Source organism: Protomyctophum parallelum, assembly GCF_964188405.1.
Source record: "Protomyctophum parallelum genome assembly, chromosome: 2".
NCBI lineage: Eukaryota > Metazoa > Chordata > Actinopteri > Myctophiformes > Myctophidae > Protomyctophum > Protomyctophum parallelum.
The window spans coordinates 33,774,260-33,795,126 of NC_139699.1; the positions used below are offsets into that span (position 1 = coordinate 33,774,260).

The 20,867-nt window shown below is 45.1% G+C and overlaps 1 protein-coding gene across 1 annotated transcript in view; it reads left to right on the forward strand.

Annotated features, from left to right (window-relative positions):
- Positions 1-20,867, forward strand: part of LOC310854602 (low-density lipoprotein receptor-related protein 4-like) — a gene marked incomplete at its 3' end in the record, with an annotated part of 74,171 nt that overhangs the window by 44,386 nt on the left and 8,918 nt on the right. Inside the window, exon 2 of the mRNA XM_083759277.1 lies at positions 11,489-11,635. Coding sequence (XP_083615403.1) covers positions 11,489-11,635 — 147 coding nt within the window. The remainder of the gene's footprint in view (positions 1-11,488; positions 11,636-20,867) is intronic.

The window sequence follows — 20,867 nt, forward strand, 5'->3', positions numbered from 1 at the left end:
CATGCTAACCCGCACACACAAACGCACCCAGACACGTGCACACATACCACCATGGCCCCCCCCACCACCACTACCACCCCATCCCATGCCAGCCCACATGTCCATCCAGCAGCCATGCACTCATCCCTGGCCAAGTCACTGTTATCTTTGAACTGACTTCAGAGAGCCTGCTGGCCTGCCACCGATCACTGCTCTCGTGTGTGTGTGTGTGTGTGTGTGTGTGTGTGTGTGTGTGTGTGTGTGTGTGTGTGTGTGTGTGTGTGTGTGTGTGTGTGTGTGTGTGTGTGTGTGTGTGTGTGTGTGTGTGTGTGTGTGTGTGTGTGTGTGTGTGTGTGTGTGTGTGTGTGTGTGTGTGTGTGTGTGTGTGTGTGTGTGTGTGTGTGTGTGCGCATAACAGCGCTATCCTTTCATTTCCCTGCCCTGCTTTGATCTCCCGGGTACTATTTTTAACCTCGTGCCGCAGTAGAATAAAGATTTATTACTGGGATGTAATTGGCCTGTTGTTGCATTAGGGGAGAGAGTGTTGAGAATACTGTATATTTATGTTGTTGCATTAGGTGAGAGAGTGTTGAATACTGTATATTTATGTTGTTGCATTAGGGGAGAGAGTGTTGAGGAGAATACTGTATATTTATGTTGTTGCATTAGGGGAGAGAGTGTTGAGGAGAATACTGTATATTTATGTTGTTGCATTAGGGGAGAGAGTGTTGAGGAGAATACTGTATATTTATGTTGTTGCATTAGGGGAAAGAGTGTTGAGAATACTGTATATTTATGTTGTTGCATTAGGGGAAAGAGTGTTGAGAATACTGTATATTTATGTTGTTGCATTAGGGGAGAGAGTGTTGTGGAGAATACTGTATATTTATGTTGTTGCATTAGGGGAGAGAGTGTTGAGGAGAATACTGTATATTTATGCCATTCCTTTGTAGATTTTGTTTTTGTTACTTTCTGATTCCAACTTGCGTGCTGCCGTTGTTTTTTATTTTATTATATTCTTTAAAAAACATGTCTGCTTTACTGAGATGGTTCAACAAAATGCAGATTCTGAGGTGGACAATTAAAGTCAGTTGGGGTTTGGCCAAGTAGGGCTGTACCCAACAAAGGATGTAACTGCTGGTTGAATCAGATTTTGGATATTTATGTGAACTTTTTTTGTGGCTTTCGCCTTTTATTTTATGTTTTAATAGAGGTAAGGGGAGAGAGATGGGGAGATGACATGCAGTAAAGGCCGTCAGGATCGGGAGTCGAACCCGCGGCACACTGCCAGTCTTGGACTATCGGCCAAGGTGCCTGGACCGCTGAGCCACAGCCCAGGCCATATTCAACGATTTGTATTAAAAATAAGGTTATTATGACTACAACGAAGCTACAATTGAAAGCGTTTCAGGGTTGACGGATGCATTTGTAAATTGTTTGAACTTTTAAAAGCATTGAATCCATTAAGAGAACTACAAACTACAGCAGGTTTATTTTAATTGATGACAATCCATCTCCCAATCCGACTGTGTGTTCTGAGTGCTACGCTAACTGTAGGCAGCTTGACATAATTAACGACTCACCAGTCTTGCGGTTCAAAGGGAACACACTTCCAAAGTGTGTACATTGTTTAAGTCACAAGAGCATGGTTTTCATATCGTAAATATGAACTTTGGTCGAAGTCTTGCGTTGGTTCTTTTGCTTACTTTTGACCAGCTTGAAAAATGGCTTGGCTTCAACAGACATCGGAATTCCACAAAACAATTGAGCGATTTCAAGATAAGAGCCACTTTTATTGGAAACTTGCAACACCGGATTAAGTATAGACTAAGAAGTGACACCAGAGCTATTAACTGACACTGGGACGAAATCAACAGGCAATAAACAGGCCTATGGGCTATGGTCAAGTCTTGCTTTGGGGTTTGTTTTAGAATTGGTTTTAGATAGTTAAAGTTAAGTTTAACACAAACAAGTGTTACGTTTACGTGCTTGAAAATGAATTTGTGGTCAATGGAAATCAGTGGTGTGTCTGTGTGTGCGTGCGCGTGTATGTGCGCACGCTTGTGCGGCTAATGGACATGCACTACCAGCTCTGTTATGAATCCTCCTGTCAGACGCGGTGGAAGGGAGTGTCAGAAAAACCCAGCATGAAAGACATACCAACACACACATAACACGCATACACTCCCACCATGCTACTTACTTTATAAGAAAGTGATTGAGCGCTACGCTGTGATAACGGGAGACTTTTAATAAAAGCCTGAGATGAGATGAGCAGGCGAGAAAAGAACCCTGCTGCCGACCAAATGCCACCAGTGCCACAGGACCGTGTGTGTGTGTGTGTGTGTGTGTGTGTGTGTGTGTGTGTGTGTGTGTGTGTGTGTGTGTGTGTGTGTGTGTGTGTGTGTGTGTGTGTGTGTGTGTGTGTGTGTGTGTGTGTGTGTGTGTGTGTGTGTGTGTGTGTGTGTGTGTGTGTGTGTGTGTGTGTGTGTGTGTGTGTGTGTGTGTGTGTGTGTGTGTCATGGTGCATGCTAGCCAGGAGGATGAGTTGGTGATGACGGGGCTCTGGAGGCGACCCTTTGAAGAGTTGACATCCGTTTGGAGAGCCTCAAACTGTATATCTGTGCGCCGCTCTCCATTTACACCCTCAGCCACGACGACGAAGAGCATTCATTTTGCGCCTCCCCCCCCCCCCACACACACACACACACACACACACTTGCGATTCACAAGTTTCCCACCCCACCCCCTTACTGAAATCACGGCACTCAAAGCAATGTTATTCTTCCATCCTTCTCCTTCTCCGTGACGTTAGCTCCCTGTGCCTGTGCTCAACATGTGCTCCTGTGGCTTTTGGGGCTTGCCCACATCAGTCTTGGACCTGGCCCGCGACGGGGCCAAATTAGTAAGGAGAGATGAGATGCCTTAGAGGGAGAGGCATAGACCTGAGGTCAGGGATGATGAGCTTTATATTGGCATATTCCTGGCTAAACCGGCATGACCCGTCCCGGAGCCAAGCCTCCGACCGACACATGTTCCCCCGTCCTGGAACTATAGAGCATCTGAGAGGAAAACATGTGGAAGCAGAAAGAGAGAGGGATAATATAGGAAGTGGAAGCAGTGAGGAATGTGGAGTCGGGTGGGTGGGAAAATGAACCATGAGGAGATGCTAAAAAAAAATTGTTATGATGGACTAAACAAGCAGAATGTCCCCCTGTGTCCGAATAGTCCACCTGGCTGTCTATGCTTTAGGCCGTCCACCATGGCTGTCTATGCTTTTCTGTTGCATTGCAGAGCCACGTGTTTACCAGTGATTGATAGGCGGCTTTTTCACTGACAGCTGGCAATTCTCAGACAAATTGTCATCCCCAGAATGTGCACAGAATTACACTCTGGTATAGTAATGTGTACTGGTGTCAGAGCCCCACACTGTTAACAGTGTGATCAGGCTCTCTCCCTCCATCTAACCTCTCTCTCTCTCTCTCTCTCTCTCTACTTTCTACTTTCTACTTTGAAACAACCCCAAGCCTGTCATTAGGCCAGTCTTTTAGCATGACAAATCGAAAGAAGATTGAAGTGACACATTTCATTTCAACTGCGCTGTTGGGTGTAGTTTTTTTCCTCTGGAAATAGGTAAAAACAAGACATATTTCATTTGTACTGCATTGAGTCGTTAAAAAAAAGTAGTGGTTTATGGGTTAGCACCTAATGTTTTACACTATAGGGATGTCTTGATTATGAAAAACTTTACGTGACGATTAATTGTCACTCAAATAATTAAGATTAACGTTTAATTGTGTTTCTGTCATTGAGCATTATTGGAATTTGGAACATTATAAATCAAAATGACATTTCTGTTTGGCTTTTAGCCTTTGTAAACAAAAGTTGCACAGGTATTTCCACTATTTTTGAAGTTTTGTAAAATGTTCGATATTCGACATGACATTTTTAACATGGAAATGATTATGACGATTGTGGCGATTATTCAAACCTTTTGATTATCTCAAATAATTGCCATTAGCGACCATTACAGTATGTAATAATTATGACGAGCCTATTTTTCCACACTATGTCATGTTATTCAAGTCACAATCGTGTTGTGAGCTCGCAGATTGTCTATTTTAACTGTTTGACACACAATGGTACACTATATTTAGTGGTTTAAGTGATTAAATGTCACTAAACGGTAAACACAGAACACACATTTAAAACAGAAAGGGGGAGGGCATGGCTGCTACTCGCTTCATTCCATTGGATGATCACTGCTCCATGCTCTCAGGACAAGACACCCTGTCTTCTTGATGTCTCTTGTGTCCTCTGTGTGGCTCACAATTCATTCTCAATGGGAGTCACGCGGCTTGACGAGACAGAGGACACAGGAGACACCGAGAAGACACACTGTCTTTCATGTCATGTGTGACTGAGGCCTCTGACTTTCCCAGAGGGAGAACAGAGAAGGAGGAACGCTGTTTTCAGGCCTGCCAGGCGGGGCACCACCGGTCCTGTCCTTTTGTGATTGTGCGTTAACAAACACAGAGGCTGCTGGATGTCCTGAGGTTGTGTCGAACTGAGGAACAGTTGTTGACGTGCTGAGACACAGCTGCCCCTCTGCAATAATAACGCTTTTTACTGCCCTGACACCAGGAGCGGAAGGACTGAGAATGCAGGAGGACGGGAGGGAGGAGAGAATTCTGAGGGACAGAAAAGAAAGCGAGAGAGAGAAAAAAGGAGAGTTTTAACAAAGGAGGTTGAGTCCTCCAGTCATGCTCCTTCTTCTCCTTATGTTTTCAGGTGGTCCTGTTTTGTTGTGCTTCCTCTCCTGTGTCCTGCTTATCACTTGTTATCGTCAATAGTGGTGGAAAGCAGTCAGTCAACGGCTCTCCAGTGTTACACCCCACTACCTACACACACACACACACACACACACACACACACACACACACACACACATGCAAACACACACATGCAAACACACCCACACAGTGCTATAGGACCCTCCGGGTAGTCTGCGGGGAGGTCTGTGGTTAATGAACTCTAAGCTGTTTGACATCATTCGTAGAGGGAGCATCTATGGTTGTCATTGTGTGCGTTGGCTTGCACTGTTCTCCCCACTTCCACATTTTAAACGACAGCAAATGTCTTCCATTGGGGATGGCCGGGGGGTGCTGGGGGCTGTGCGCCACATGTCAGACATGGTGAGGTCTAAGCTGTAGTGTCTGTCGGGGTGGCCCTCACTGGCCAGGCCAACCTTCTATGGGCTTAGAATAGCTTTGCCGGGTTTGGTTTGGTCAGCTTGGTGTTTTGTAGTCGTCAGGTGGTGGCTCTCTCTGCTGTAGGTGAGCTGGTATGAGGCAGCATGGGGTTTGTGGCCTGTAGCCCGCATGTTATCCCTGGAGGACCACCTGTCTTGAACTGCACCCACCCAGTACTATGCTGCAGCATGCAGTAATCACCCGGCCAAGTGTCTTTCTCTGGAGGTGGTCTCTCAGCTTTCACTCTGCTGGAGGTCCTTTTCTTTCCGGTGCGGGCGGACGTTCACAAACGCTGGTAGTCGTTTGTCGGGGTGCGGTGGGGTGGGGGGGATATAGTGGCTGTTTTTGACTGCCTGTCCCAACGACTCCCAACAATGTTTGCATTGTGAGCGAAGCGTTGGCCTCGTACAGCCCCTGCAGTCCCTGCGCACTGAGATTGAGTTAATTGCACATTGAGAGACCGCCGGCTCTACACATCCCATATTCACTGTGCACTCTGAACCTACCACACACACACACACACACACACACACACACACACACACACACACACACACACACACACACACACACACACACACACACACACACACACACACACACACTACTGTATGTAGGGTTTTGGAAACACTTTAGTCTTGACATCACTCACTGGATCATGCACTCAACAGTCAGTGCCAGTGACTGTTTTGCCGACTATGTTTTGGACAGATGTACATATTAATAGATGCTTCATTTGCTTCATCTACTCTCAGTAGATGTTGAAACGTCCCACAGCATTCAGACCATCTGTTCATGTGTGGGTGGGTGTGTGTGTGTGTCAGTGTGTGTGTGTGTGTGTGTGCGCGGCTGCGCGTGCACCTGTATGTGCGTGGTTGGGTATGTTATGGTTTGTTCGTAAGCTCTTGTATGTTCTCTGAGCCAATGGTCCATGCTTTTTAAAGCGTATTTGACAAATGCAGAGCGTCTCATGTGGCTTCATGTGACATGACTTCTGCTCCGGCGCACAAGGCTGGCTTCTAATTTAGACCAGTGCAAACCCACAGCCAGAAATGTGAGCATTTACACACACGCTCTCTCTCTCACTCTCTCTCACTCACACTCACTCTCACTCTCTCACGCACGCACACACACACACACACACACACACACACACACACACACACACACACACACACACACACACATGCACATGCTCTCTCTCTCTCTCTCTCCCCCCTTATGCCACAGACTCTCACACCTTACACACATTAACACATAAATAACACATACAATAACAACTGAACAGAAATGAATAGAAATCACATTGAATTTGATATTCCTATAATAAGCAGCATGATTTAGCATGACTCAAATTTCTGGTCACATGGTGCAACAGCCACACTCTAGACTTTCCAAAATATATAACCCCCCATCTCTCTCTCTCTCTCTCTCTCTCTCTCTCTCTCTCTCTCTCTCTCACGCTCTCTTCCTCGTTAGGTTTGGGGATTGTTGCAACACCAATCGTATAGACAACTTCATTGTCTAAATTTATATTGATTGTTCCAACTTAGTTTAACTCAAAACATGACAAAGTTACACAATTAGTGTTAGTTAACATCACAGTGAACATCTGACATTTGATCTCAAACATAAGCACGGTGACATACAGTATATCCATAATGACATCCATGTGATCACAGATTTGTGACGTTGATTTCAAACATATCACCCAGAGCTACCCCCCCCCCCCCCCCCCCAAGCACCCCCCCAGCCCCTCCTCTCTCTGTGTGTCATGCAATTTCAACATTAGCCTATTTTGGGCAGGAACCCATTTTGGTGTTAGCATTATGTTATGCTTTAGCTATTGAAAAATAGCAGATCTACAAGCTCATAGCTAGGTCTGCTATTTTTGAATTTTTATATATATATTTTTTTTGAAGAACGACTGACATAGAAACATAGCTTTTTCAGAAAACTGTCAGGATGTAGAAGACATATTTAGAATCTGATCTCGGGTCAGAATGGGTTAGTCAGCCCGTCTGTCTGGAAGCCAGCAGGGAGCCTTCAGGGCCCTAAAGCACCCAAGATGTAAGGAGTCTAAGGACACACAGAATGCCAAAGCGGAGAGGGGAGAATTAGTTACGTAGATTAGGTCATCCTCACCCCTCACCCCCCCACCCCCAGTTCAGAAGAGAGCAGGGGGAATGAAGGGGAGTGCATTAAGTGTGGGAGGAGAGGAGAGAGGGATTGTAGGGAGGCAGTCGGAGGGGAAACATGAACAGGGGATGGGAGAAAAGGGAGGAATGAGAAGAGAGAGAGAGAGAGAGGGAGAGAGGGAGAGAGAGGGGGAGAAGAGGGTGAGAGGAGGGTGAGAGGAAAAGAAAGAGACCATTAATTTGGTGTGGTGGGTGGGATCTGTAGGTTACTGGGGTTTTCTGTGCCAGGCCCTCCTGGCTTTGACTGATGTCTTTGTGAGGAGGCCAGGAACCGCACACGCACGCACACACACGCACGCACACACACACACACACACACACACACACACACACACACACACACACACACACACACACACACACACACACACACACACACACACACACGTTCCAAGAAACTCAGGGGTTTGTTGCTGCAGGCCAGTTTCAGTGATCTGCACTCACCCACGCAAGTGTGTGTGTGCGTGCGCGTGTGTGTGTGAGTGCACACACACACACACACACACACACACACACACACACACACACACACACACTGCACACATATTATACACACAGGTCAGAGAACAATGGTCATTAGTGAGCTTCAAAGTGAGATGGGAAGGTTTATTTATTGCCTGTAAATGGCCCCCGATTTACTGCCGTGTTTATGAAGATGATGGTGATTGTCTCAGAGCAGCAACTGTGCTGCGGTGCAGCAAGACCACTCACACCAGCTCTGATGTTCTGTGGAGTAAATCTTCTCTGACAGGCCAGGGCGCCAAAGGTCATTTCTGATCCTCAAATTATAGATAAATGTATGGAGATAATAAACATTGTGAGAAGAATTATGGAGGTACGTCAGGGAATGCATTGTTGTGCAGGAAAATAGCCAACACATGTTTTTCATCATTTGTTATATTTTCAAATCATCTGGAAACAAATATTTGATGCTGTAATGGGAATTTTAGAATGCCAACTACAGTGCCAGATATATGCATTATTGTGTATATATCTTCCTTCCATTAAGTGTCTTTGCTCACCAATGTGCTCAGTCTAATTCATGCAGCTCTCAATCTAACAGCTGACTTGACTCCTCCACGCTGTCGGCAAAGGTATACTTATTTGTGTGTCGCCCTAAGCTTGAGAACAGATCCTTATATGACCAGTTAGTATAGCATCTCTGTTAGAACAAGACTATAAGAACTGTCTGAGAATGGGGTTGAGGAGGGCTTGCGCCCAGAGGGGCTGCTGGAACAGGCAAGGAGGCCTGTTCCTCACTCTCTGTATGTTGTTTCTCTGCTGAATCTTCTCAATAAATTCTCGATACTTCACCCTGAAGAACTTTGTCATTCCTTCATCTTTGGACGATTATTTAATCGACAACAATGCAGAGGGCTTCCGGGCCGGCCCTCTGTAAAATGATGACGGTAAACCACAGCCTCGCTTGGCTTATCGCTTTTCTAACACGATTACCAACTATTCCAACTTGAAAAGCATAGACATATGGCTATTAAAACTACACAACTACTTTCACTACAACAATAATAGCTAGAAGAAAGTAGTCACCAGTCCCCATGACTACCAGCACAAAACAGGAAGTGGCTGTGCAAATGTCATGGTGAATATAAATAAGTAAATACGATGTTGTCGCAGTGGCACTGATATATGCGGTCCTTGGTGTGTTTATCGAGCAGAATCATGGACTGGAACTAGTATGCATGAAAATACAAATAGATTCTCTGTTATTTATGGCAAAGGAGTCTGTTGTTTACCTAAATAAATGTGCGTTCTTTTTCTTTTTTTAAAACTTTTTTATACTTTATTTTAACAGAAAATACAGTACAAACAACACCACAAACATACAAAAATCCAACCATAACATGGACTATCGTTCTCCCAGTATCCAACCATAACATGGACTATCGTTCTCCCAGTATCCAACCATAACATGGACTACAGCCAAACAATTAAGCAATATTACACTCGAGGGTGTTGTTTAACGTGATTATTGCCACGACAGTGATGCGGTCAGGAACGAGACAAAGTCGAGTTCCGCAAGCATCACTGAAGTGGCAATAATCACGTTAAACAACACCCTCAAGTGTAATATTGCAATTCTACTACAGTTACCCTTAAAACTAAGAAAATCGCTGAAAGAATATATATTTTTAATGACAGATGTAGTCACTACGACCACAAATGTCCCAAGAAACTAGCTAGCCTAGCCACCGAGTTTGCTAGTGCTCTGTGAAAACAGAGCGGCTGAATTCTTTGTTTTGATTAGGTGGTGAACAGTGCTGGTTTGATCCACGGCAAGAAGCCGTTTCAACCAATCAGATTGCTTCCTCTTAACGACCTGTTGTAGAACGTACACTCGACACCTGCAGAGGAGCTCCTTCTTGACTCCCCCTTGGCTCCCCCTTCTATTTGTTTGTTTAGATTACCTAATGTCCTCAGAAACATCTCCAAAGGGAACGTTGAATAAGAGGACACGGTCCCACGGATGGCCTGCGTTTGCATTTCTTTATCTCTCTGTTTTGGCACGCAGGTTTTCACAGTACCTGCATTTGTATAGAGATTCATGGGGGCGTGTGTAGGCCACCGTGTAACTGAGAAGGGTTTTTTTGTAATAGGGTCCTGGCCTACTTATCACAAAAGCGTCACAGACATCAAAATGCACACATAGACATTTAGAAGTTCATCACAAGCTGCGTGGTGTATTCAAAGGAGCTAAAATTACCCGAGGAGCTATGATAGCTTCTCTTTTGCGCTCACACACGCACAAGCACACACACACACACACACACACACACACACACACACACACACACACACACACACTCTTGTATTAAGGTCAGGTATATTTATTGCTCTGTTTGAATGGCGCTAAGCCCATTACACACACAGATTCCTGTATCGCGTGAGTCATATTTGACAGTAATTCTCAGCACCTGTCGTGTGCAGTTATTGTACTGTTTGGAGAGGGTGTTTTTGAGGGGAGCTACCCCCTCCTATGCACAGCTTTGTGTGTGTGTCTGTAGCACGGAATGCGATGATTTGATTGGCTGGGAACGTAATGTGATGATGATGTATGATGATAAGAGTGCCCCTCACTTCACACTAGTGTGATTTGTAAATTAAAGTATGTGTCAGCATTGTGCCAGCATCGTGTACAACTCAGTAAAACCGTCCTACACCTGATTGATTGATTGATTTTATTAACAGTTTGCAGAATTACAGTACATTTCAAGTACAACTCGATACAAAAACTGTCAACTGTGAGTGGACGACACCATTACACTTGTTTACAATAATAGGGCCCACTATTTTCAATTCATCAAAAACCTGCGCTTGTCTGGGGTCAAATTTGACAAACACTGCACTGTGGTATGCATGCACTGCAGCTTCTGGTTCAGTCTGTGGCTCAAGTTTCACTCAAACACGATGCTATACAAGATATACTCCAGTATATCTGTGAAAGTTTGTTTGTTTGCTGCTAGTCTATTTTAGTTAGTGTCAAGGTATAAGATGTAGAATAGTCTACCGGAAAAAACATTTTTGGTCATGGTGATGTCATAATGATTTGGTGTATTAAAACATTCACTGCCAGGTATTAATCGGTTGTCCTTTCTTTCACTCGGAAAAGACATGTCGCGTTGAATAAAGCTTGTTTTGACCAAAACGCAATCTGGGAAAATAATCGGAGAAAAATGCATTTTTCTAGATCTGATGAACCATTCATACGTTGGTGAAGAAGAGTGGCGATCTATCATAAACGTGTGCACAATTTGCCAGGATATGAGCAATGATAATAATCTCTCTCTCTCTGTTTTCTCTGTGTATAGGAGTGATATTAATAATCCCTGTGTCTCTCTCTCTCTCTCTGTGTTCTCTCTGTATAGGAGTGATATTAATAATCCCTGTGTCTCTCTCTCTCTCTCTCTGTGTTTTCTCTGTGTATAGGAGTGATATTAATAATCCCTGTGTCTCTCTCTCTCTCTCTGTGTTCTCTCTGTATAGGAGTGATATTAATAATCCCTGTGTCTCTCTCTCTCTCTCTGTGTTCTCTCTGTATAGGAGTGCGGGGCAGTGCGGAGTGTTCTTGTGGGAGGAACCACTTCACGTGCGCGGTCAGTGCGTTTGGGGAGTGTACCTGCATCCCTGCCCAGTGGCAATGTGACGGGGACAACGACTGTGGAGACCACAGCGACGAGGATGGATGCAGTGAGTCCTCAATCTCTCCTCAATCTCTAACCCCTCTCGCTCTCTCTCTCCCCCTCCATTATTCCCTAAATCTCTCCATCCACATGACAACGTAGCTAAAATGACATAGCCAGCCAAAAACAGACGCATAAACAGAGTTTTTAATAATCTACACTGTGGCTAGATTTTTTTTAAAGATTAGTTTTTTAAGAAAAAAAAAAAAATGCTTTTGAGTGTGGCCCACCCCCCCCCCCCCCCCCCCCCCAAACGCATATAATAATAATGATAATAATCATAAATCATAAAACTTTATTTGTATAGTACCTTTCATGACATGAAATGCAGCTCAAAGTGCTTTACAGAGCAATGGAGAAAAAAGAAAAGAAAAGCAAGGCATAAAACATTAAAAAAACAAGCAGTAATGCAATACAGTGAGGACATGAATAACAAAAAATAAAAGATCAATTAAAAGCAAGGATGTAGAAGTGGGTCTAAAAATGTCTACATAGGCTGAAATGATGAAAAGCTCTGCTTTAAAAATAACCGACTATGTGTGGACGAGGCATTAGCCCCGCCTGCCAGTGAGGAGGCGAGGATTAGATGCGAGTCTGGAGGAATCAAGCAGTTTGGAATGATAACCACATTCCAATGCTCAAATTTCTGCCTGCTTTCATCCTCCCTCCTCCACATGTCATGTTGTTTTGGACAGTGCATTTCTCTATGAATTGAGCTGTTTGACATGCATTCCTCCCACACCCCCCACGCACAACCAATTCTATTTACAATTCTGTGAATATTATAACTATCAAAACCATTTAATTTGTTGCTTCGGTGGCTTTGATCAGATCTACTGTATCTCATCTAGTTTTAATCAAATGGGAAACTTTTCACTCTCAGACTGTTACAGTATGTTAACACTGGGCCCGCCACAAACTTAGTAAGCGTATAATTACTTTTGTCTGGCAGCCCGCCAGAACCGTAGCCTACGTTTTCTAGGATTTATATTCTTTAATCGAATCGTTAGTAGTGTAAGTGGGACAGTGGCTGCGGCCATTTTGAAGATGCACGCGCATCCACTTGCACTCTATATGTGCTGCTTTCAATGGCCTGTATCTACAAATCGGCGCAATGAATGTCGTTTCTGGTGAATGTACGTTTTTCAACAGCCGACAGCAGACGCAGTGATACTCGCGGTCAGGTTTTTGAGTGGTGCAACCACTCCTACAACCAGCAATGTCCGTGTTCACCTGACGTTAATGTGCACCAGTATGTACCAGTAGGGGCCAGTAGGGGGCGCCAGAAACAGAGAGAGGGATAGTGCTCCTCTGTTGCCTGCTAATGAGAGAGAGAGAGAGAGAGGTAGGTGGGGGACCACTCAGTTCACACGGGTGTGATTTTTCTGCACCGATCGAGAGAACAACAACCAGTCAAGACACCACACACGGCATTATGTCATCGTATAACACCCAGTTACGGATATTTGCCTCTTCAAAACAAAGGGTTGCAAGCGGAAAACCTTGGCAATGCGCGATAAATAGATTAATTCAATCCTGGCCGTCATTGCGTTGTAACATAATGACATTGTTAGGATATGAGGCAGATCGCATGTTTTCGTCTCTCTCTTTGAAGTTTGTTAGATCCTGCAACTCCCAGATTATCAGTGTTCATTTATCCATTTGTAACTCAAGGAGTGGACAAATTGAACCAAATGGACCCTTAAGCTTTATGCACTCTCAAGACACAGAGGTTTTTTACAGTGTTTCATACACAATATCAAGTCAATTCCTTGTTTGTTGTTTTACCGTGGCTGTGCTTCAGCGAATGCCCGGTGCAATAATGCCTGAGTGACTTTTGGGCATGGCATTGCATTCTGGGGGGGCAGAGGAGGGGTAGTGGGTTATACAGGGGAGCCTTGGCAGCAGCTATAGCGGGGGGGGGGGTCGGGGAGTTATTCTCTCAGCAGAGCATGTCAGGGAGGAGTGAAGAAGCAGAAGAACTGCTCTTTTTCATTCCTTTTTGTACTCTTTTTTTTCCTAAAGTATATTGATGCTGTCAACCGCTGTCTGGCTTCAGGCTGTTCTTTTTTTCTATTACTGTGAAGCACCAGATGCTGCTCCTCCTTTGTTTGACACGTCCTAAACCTGTCAGGAGTCGGACTGTGCGTGTGCGTGTGTGTGTGTGTGTGTGTGTGTGTGTGTGTGTGTGTGCGTGTACTAACCTTCCTCCATCTGCCTCTCTCTATCACATTAGTCTACTTGGGTGGGTGGGTGGGGGGGATGCTAAGCGCTATTGATCTGCCGGCCAATAGGACATTCCACGGCTCCTGATCGCCGTGTATTGATCTGCGGTGTCTCTCTGTTTAGAGGGGGCGCCGCCGCGCGGAAACCAGCAGCGCCATTCACTGGCCCTTCCCAATCCATTAGTACTGTCCGATCGACCGCATACAGTACATCAGGGGGCTGCTCCCTGGACGTGCTCCAGCCAGTCTCTTAATCACAAAGCTCACATCAGAGAGACGTGTCACTTTTTCCTTTTCTTTTATGGGACTTATTAAATTGTACAGCTATTAAATTGTCCACTCAGAGATCAACCCTGGTGGAAACCGTCCTCACCTCACTTACTATATATTACTGTCTTTCCTGGCTCAAGCATTGAAGCATTTCCTTGGCGTCTACTGTACTGCTGCTGTACAGTAGTACCATCAGTAGTAGTAATGCTGTACTTTTTGCTGTACTTACAATCCAAAAGGATACAATGAAATCACTATTCATGTGTCCAGGGGATGCACCCTATTTTTACCCTTATAACCATTCAACCCTGCTCGTCGTATAGAAAAATCACACCTGTGTGAACTGAGTGGTGCAACTCTCTCTCTCTCTCTCTCTCTCTCTCTCTCTCTCATTAGCAGGTAACAGTGCAGCACTCTCTCTCTGTTTCTGGCACAACAGCGCCCCTACTGGTACTCATTATGGTGCTCATTAATACATACATAGGTGAACACAGACATTGCTGGTTGTAGGAGTGGTTGCACCACTCAAATCTGTGAACTGAGTGGTGCAACTCCACCTCTCTCTCTCCCTCTCTCTCTCTCTCTCTCTCTCTCTCTCTCTCTCATTAGAAGGCAACCGTGCAGCACTGTCTCTCTCTCTCTCTGTTTCTGGCACAACAGCGCCCCTACTGGTGCTCATTAACCAACACATAGGTGAACACACGGACACGGACATTGCTGTTCCTTGGAGTGGTTGCACCACTCAAAAAAAGTAAACGTCTCGCACGAGCGGGAATGAGCGTGAGACGGTGAGCATGCGGTGACCACGATTGTAACACTTCTGGTGTCACTGAATCTTTCAGAATAATGGCGCTATAGAGTGCCATCCAGATGAGGGAGCTTTTACTCTGAAGGATCTTCAGTTTTTTCTTTTCGGTAAAAATCAGGGAGCAAAATCGCTAGCGTTAGCGTTGGCTCACAATAGCTATCTTCCTCCAGAAACATTGATATTGTAATGGCGATGCAGTGTAAAATCAGAAATGAGCACCTGAACCTCACGGATCGTCTCTGTACATATATGTCTGTATTAATCCACGTAACTGGAGAACCGTTCCCCCCCCTCCCACCGGCCACTGCTATGCCCTACACAGAGCATTCCATTCCTGGGTAAAACACTGCATTAATATGGGCATGGCTGTGTTTTTCAGTAACGGTCCCATTGAATGTGCAGCGATGGGATGGAATGACACTGGATAAAAGCATCCACAAAAGTGTATTTTATGTTTCAGTGCATTTTGACTGGTTGAAAGGTGGACTTGCTGCAGGTTTTATTCCTGCGCCTCTCTGTTCCATAGTATTCCATCACTTTGGGGCAGACGTAGAATATCGACAGGCTGGGTGCTGGACTAAATAAACTTCACTAGGTATTGGATGGAGCCATGTTGCACAACGCCAGGTATAAGCAAGACGTTCTTTATTGAAATACTGACTCAGTATTTCGGGCTCCATCCAATACCTATACTGACATTTCATCACTTTGGCTCACTTCTGCCTGCTGCATAAAGTTACATGTTATGGTCTAGAGCCATCTTTTTTTTTTTTTTTTTACTGATTTAAAGGCATGGCCCAGATTGCTGGAGTGTGGGTGTGTGTATCCGTGTGTGTGTGTGTGTGTGTGTGTGTGTGCATATAACTCGGGGAGGTGCAGGCCCATGTGACCTGGCTTCTATTACCCTGATTGAATTAACTGAGTGGGATCGTGAAAAAATAGAAAGAAAAAAGGACGATGGTGAAGGGGGAAAAAACATGACAGAAATGGTATGGTTTTGAATGACATTCTCAAAACATGGTGCAGAATTGAATTCATCCATGCGGTATTTCAGCTACATTTCCACAGTTCAGCAGGAAAGGTAGACATGCACGCATGCACACGTGCACGCACACACACACACACACACACACACACACACACACACACACACACACACACACACACACGCATGCGCGCGCGCACACACACATGCAAATTGACACACATGCAGACACACACAATGCATTCAGTCAAAATGCAGACGTAGACACATGCATACAGACAACACACACACACACACACACACACACACACACACACACACACACACACACACACACACACACACAGAGACTTAGCACACAAAAGAATCTCTTGATTCAGCAGAATCACATTAGACTGTGGCATCCAGACTTCATTACAGATACACACACACACACACACACACACACACACACACACACACACACGCACATGCACATACATTTTCTGCCTATATTCCCATGAGGAGCCAGGGCCAATTTATATCAATTTAGCAATTTCCAGAGAAAGCACAATTTTGGGGTTTGAAGACCACACTGTGTGTGTGTGTGTGTGTGTGTGTGTGTGTGTGTGTGTGTGTGTGTGTGTGTGTGTGTGTGTGTGTGTGTGTGTGTGTGTGTGTGTGTGTGTGTGTGTGTGTGTGTGTGTGTGTGTGTGTGTGTGTGTGTGTGTGTGAACAGGAGCCAAAGTGGTACATTTTGTCTATGAAGCAACTCATGTAATTATGATGTAGAATTCATGTGGATTCTGTCTCTGGTAAGTTTAAGTTTGGTGCCTGTGCCTGATGATGGACATTATGTGTGGCTATTAAGTGTGTGTTCATGAATACACATACAATGGGTGAGAAGTTGAGAACGAGTGTTTGTGTGCGTGCACGTGAGACATACAGGGTTAACTTGTAAACATTAGGAATAACAAGTCTCTCCTGCTCAGGAGGGACTTGTGGGTTTCAGAGGGGGGGGGCAGGGTGGACATTGACGGCAGGAGGCAGTGGAAGGTGGGGAAGAATCCAGGACCCCCCCCACCCCCCCACCCCCTCATAGCACCTAACATATGGCGTTCATCTTCTCTTTATTGTGGACCACACTGAGAGACGGAGAACAGGGGGGGGGTCTGTCTGGACGACCATAAATCTTCCTGCTTTAAAACACATTATGCCGTCATCGTTGGACAGTGAGTGGATGTGGAGGTTTGCTAATGTCATTTCAAACTGCTGTCCCCGACACGCTGTTCCCGATCCCGAGTGTTTGTTTGCTCATATAACGTTTGTAATTTAGTGAAGTCCCTTATTCTTATTCTATTCTTGTTGCGAGTCAGACCGCATGACGGGCTAAACTGCATTCTATAAAGGTACAGTGTAAATATAAACACAGTGATAACATGTGTACGAGCGTTGTGTGTGTTGTTACGAATGGTTGGTTTCACGATGTCTCTCTTGAAAGAGTTTCATCGGGTGCATCTGTGTCGGACGGGGGGGTTAATTTGCCCCCTCGTCTTCACACCTGGGTGCTTTTGATAGAAGGCAGAGAGCATAGTCAGGTCGTGCGTCTCAAGGACGCTTCGCTAATTAGCCCAGACCAGACTTAATGAAGGCATGAATCAAAGAGGCTTCGTCAAATTAATAACATCCTGACTTTCATCAGTACAGCTGTCCGCACTTGTTGGCATGCATGGAGCAGAGGGAGAGAGAGAGAGAGAGAGAGTGAGAGATGATGGCTTTGCATCACTCAGTTCACTTCACACGGGTGAGATCTTTTCGGTAACGGCTTCCTTTCATTATTGTAAATATTGTATTTGAAGCTGAAGGATGATCAAATAAACTAAACTATAAAAAAACAAACACCGTACGTATGTGCAATTGTGTATGCCATGTACACACAAACGCATAGCGGTCGCCCGTTGAGTTGAACGGCTGCAACAGTAAATACTGAATGCTTCTGGCCAGAGTGAGTGAGGGGTTGAGAGGAGGGGAGTTGTGTACTGAGGCAGTGGTGGTGGTGGGCTTTACTTTCAGAGGGAATGCAAGAGAGACACAGTGTTTTCTCCTCACTGCACGAGGCTACAGTAGCTGCTCTCTCAATGTCACGGATTTTTGGCTAGGAAGGTGCTTTTCATCAAAGACCTCTCCTCTACTCAAAACCTACCTGTATTATTAACCAATTTTGGGAGGGAACCCCTTTTGGTGTTAGCATTACGTTATGCTTTAGCTATTGAAAAATAGCAGATCTACAAGCTCATAGCGCGCCACCGAGTGGCGCGCTATGAGCTTGTAGGTCTGCTATTTTTGAAAAATCGATGAACGACTGACATGGAAACATAGCTTTTTCAGAAAACTGTCAGGATGTAGAAGACGTTTTTTAGAATCTGATCTCAGGTCAGTATGGGTTTTAACACACATGCAGCCTTTCAGCTCAGCGGGAGCACGTGTGACACACCGTCACCAACATGCACACATGTGTGCATTATAGTACACATTATGCAAAAGCATGTGCACGTGGGCGTTCTCTCTCTCTCTCTCTCTCTCTCTCTCTCTCATTGAACACCATAAAAAGTGACAATGAACCTCCGTTGCCCTTCGATCCCCCCCTTTCTCTGTCTCACTCTGGGGACCCGTATACGATTGACCAGCAAGAGCCAAGATCAGGCATCAGAGGAGGGGATTAGGGTACTCATATCCCTCCCTCCCTCTCTCTTTCTCCCTATGAATCTCCCTCTGTTCCCACAATCTATACTTCTACTTCTCGTTCCATCCTTTTGCCAATAATGGTGGCACTTTCCTCTCACCATTTCCATTCATTTCTCTCCCATTTTATTGCCATTTCTCCCTTTCACCTTCCTCCTCACACACTTTTCACATAATTCTCCTTGTCTTGTGCTTCTAATTTATGTCCTGCCGTGTGGTTGGGGTAGATACCTCAGCCTGTCTCCCTCTATATTTGAACCCTCTCCTTCTCTGAATCCCTGGCTTGCTCTATCTCTAACTCTCTCCACCTAGAGACTCTTGTCTGTCTGTCTGTCTGTCTGTCTGTCTGTCTGTCTGTCTGTCTGTCTGTCTCTCTCTCTCTCTCTCTCTCTCTCTCTCTCTCTCTCTCTCTCTCTCTCTCTCTCTCTCTCTCTCTCTGGGTCGTGCTCTTTGTGTCAGTCTTTGAACCAAGTTTGTTTGCATTGGGAGACATTAGCATAATCCTCTCTTTCCTCCACCCTCTTTCCGTCCTCCCTCTCTCCCTCCTTATTCTCTCTTTCACTCTGCTGGGGCCCTTCTCTCTCTCTCTCTCTCTCTCTCCCTCTCTCCCTCCTTATTCTCTCTTTCACTCTGCTGGGGCCCTTCTCTCTCTCTCTCTCTCTCTCTCTCTCTCTCTCTCCCTCCTTATTCTCTCTTTCACTCTGCTGGGGCCCTTCTCTCTCTCTCTCTCTCTCTCTCCCTCTCCTCCATTCCCCTCTCGCTAAATATTTACTCCTTGCTCAATAAGTGACTGAAGGACACTTGTTCAGAGAGAAAAGGCCATGATTAGAGAGCACTACAGGGCAGAGAGAAGAAATAAGCAACACAGAGAGAGAGAGAGAGAGAGCGTTGGCCTTTTTAAAACCCTGTTTCGTTTGAGGAGGTTTCACTCAGACCTGCGTGTGTTGAAATGAAAAGGAAGACGCATATCAAAACATTTGTTTGTGTGTATGTGAGCGTGTGTGTGTGTGTGTGTGTGTGTGTGTGTGTGTGTGCGCGCGCACACACGTGCGTCACACTTTGAGACGCTTTTGGACATGAAACGAGTTGTTTGGGGACGCATGTCTAATTTGTATCGAACTTTGGTGACCAAGATTTTAGTACAGTTCCTGTACTAAAATCTGTTCTGTCCTGTTAGGGTTGGTTTGGTACTTTGGTTGTGGTTAGGGTAGGGTAGGATAGGGAAACATGGAATGAATGTAAGAGAATGCAGTGTCCTCAAAGGTTTGCAGAGCGTTTGCGTGCGTGCGTGCGTGCGTGCGTGCGTGCCCTTATCTCTGGTACTACACACACATTCATATTGCCAAAGAAGGCAGCTGTCAATTTTATATCATTAGTTTTTTTTTTTTTTTTACATAGACCCAGGTAAATATGTGTTTTGAATGACTCGAGAGGTGCAATATGGGTCTGAAAGCAGAACTGTGTGTGGTTGTAGTAAGTAAATAAATCAATGTTTGTGTGCACTGCATCCATTGACGAACCCTCACTGGACTGTACTCCCCCCCCCCCCCCCCCCCCCAGAATATCCATATTATTTTATACCACAGCAGACGTAATTACCTGTGGCCAGTCAATGGTGAGTGGTCCAGGAAATGGCAAATCCATAAACCTTCGGCAATAAATGATGTAGCAGCACATGGTGCAAACCTCAAGGAGTGGACTGGATGTGGTTCAGTAGCTTTTATGTTCTGAGGATGTCAGGACATTATTTGACTGTGTAGGGTCTGGTGCAACGTTTTGTGTCGCCGTGTCAGCTTCAAGACTGTCCTTATTAAGGACTCGCTGGACCACTGCAAGAGTGATACAGTTGTCATTGGTTTAATGGTAAATGGTGCATTTATATTGCGCCTTTCTTTATCCAAGGCGCTTTTCATAGATCCGCCCATTCATATACACCGATGGCAGAGGAAACCATGCAAGGCACCAACCTGCACATCGGGAGCCATTAGGGGTTCAGAGTCTTGCTCAATTACACTTTGACACTAACTCTGGGGCAGCCCGGGATCTAACTGGTAACCTCATGCTTCCCATCCACTTTGAAATGGGACAAAGTTAGTTTTAGAACGTACTTACTTCGGCCATTTGCAGCATCAAACAAACGTCCTCGCTGATGGGGCGGTTTTGTGTATACTGGGGATTTGACATGCATTTTCTTGATGATATGTTATGTGCTATGTTGTTCTGTACTATA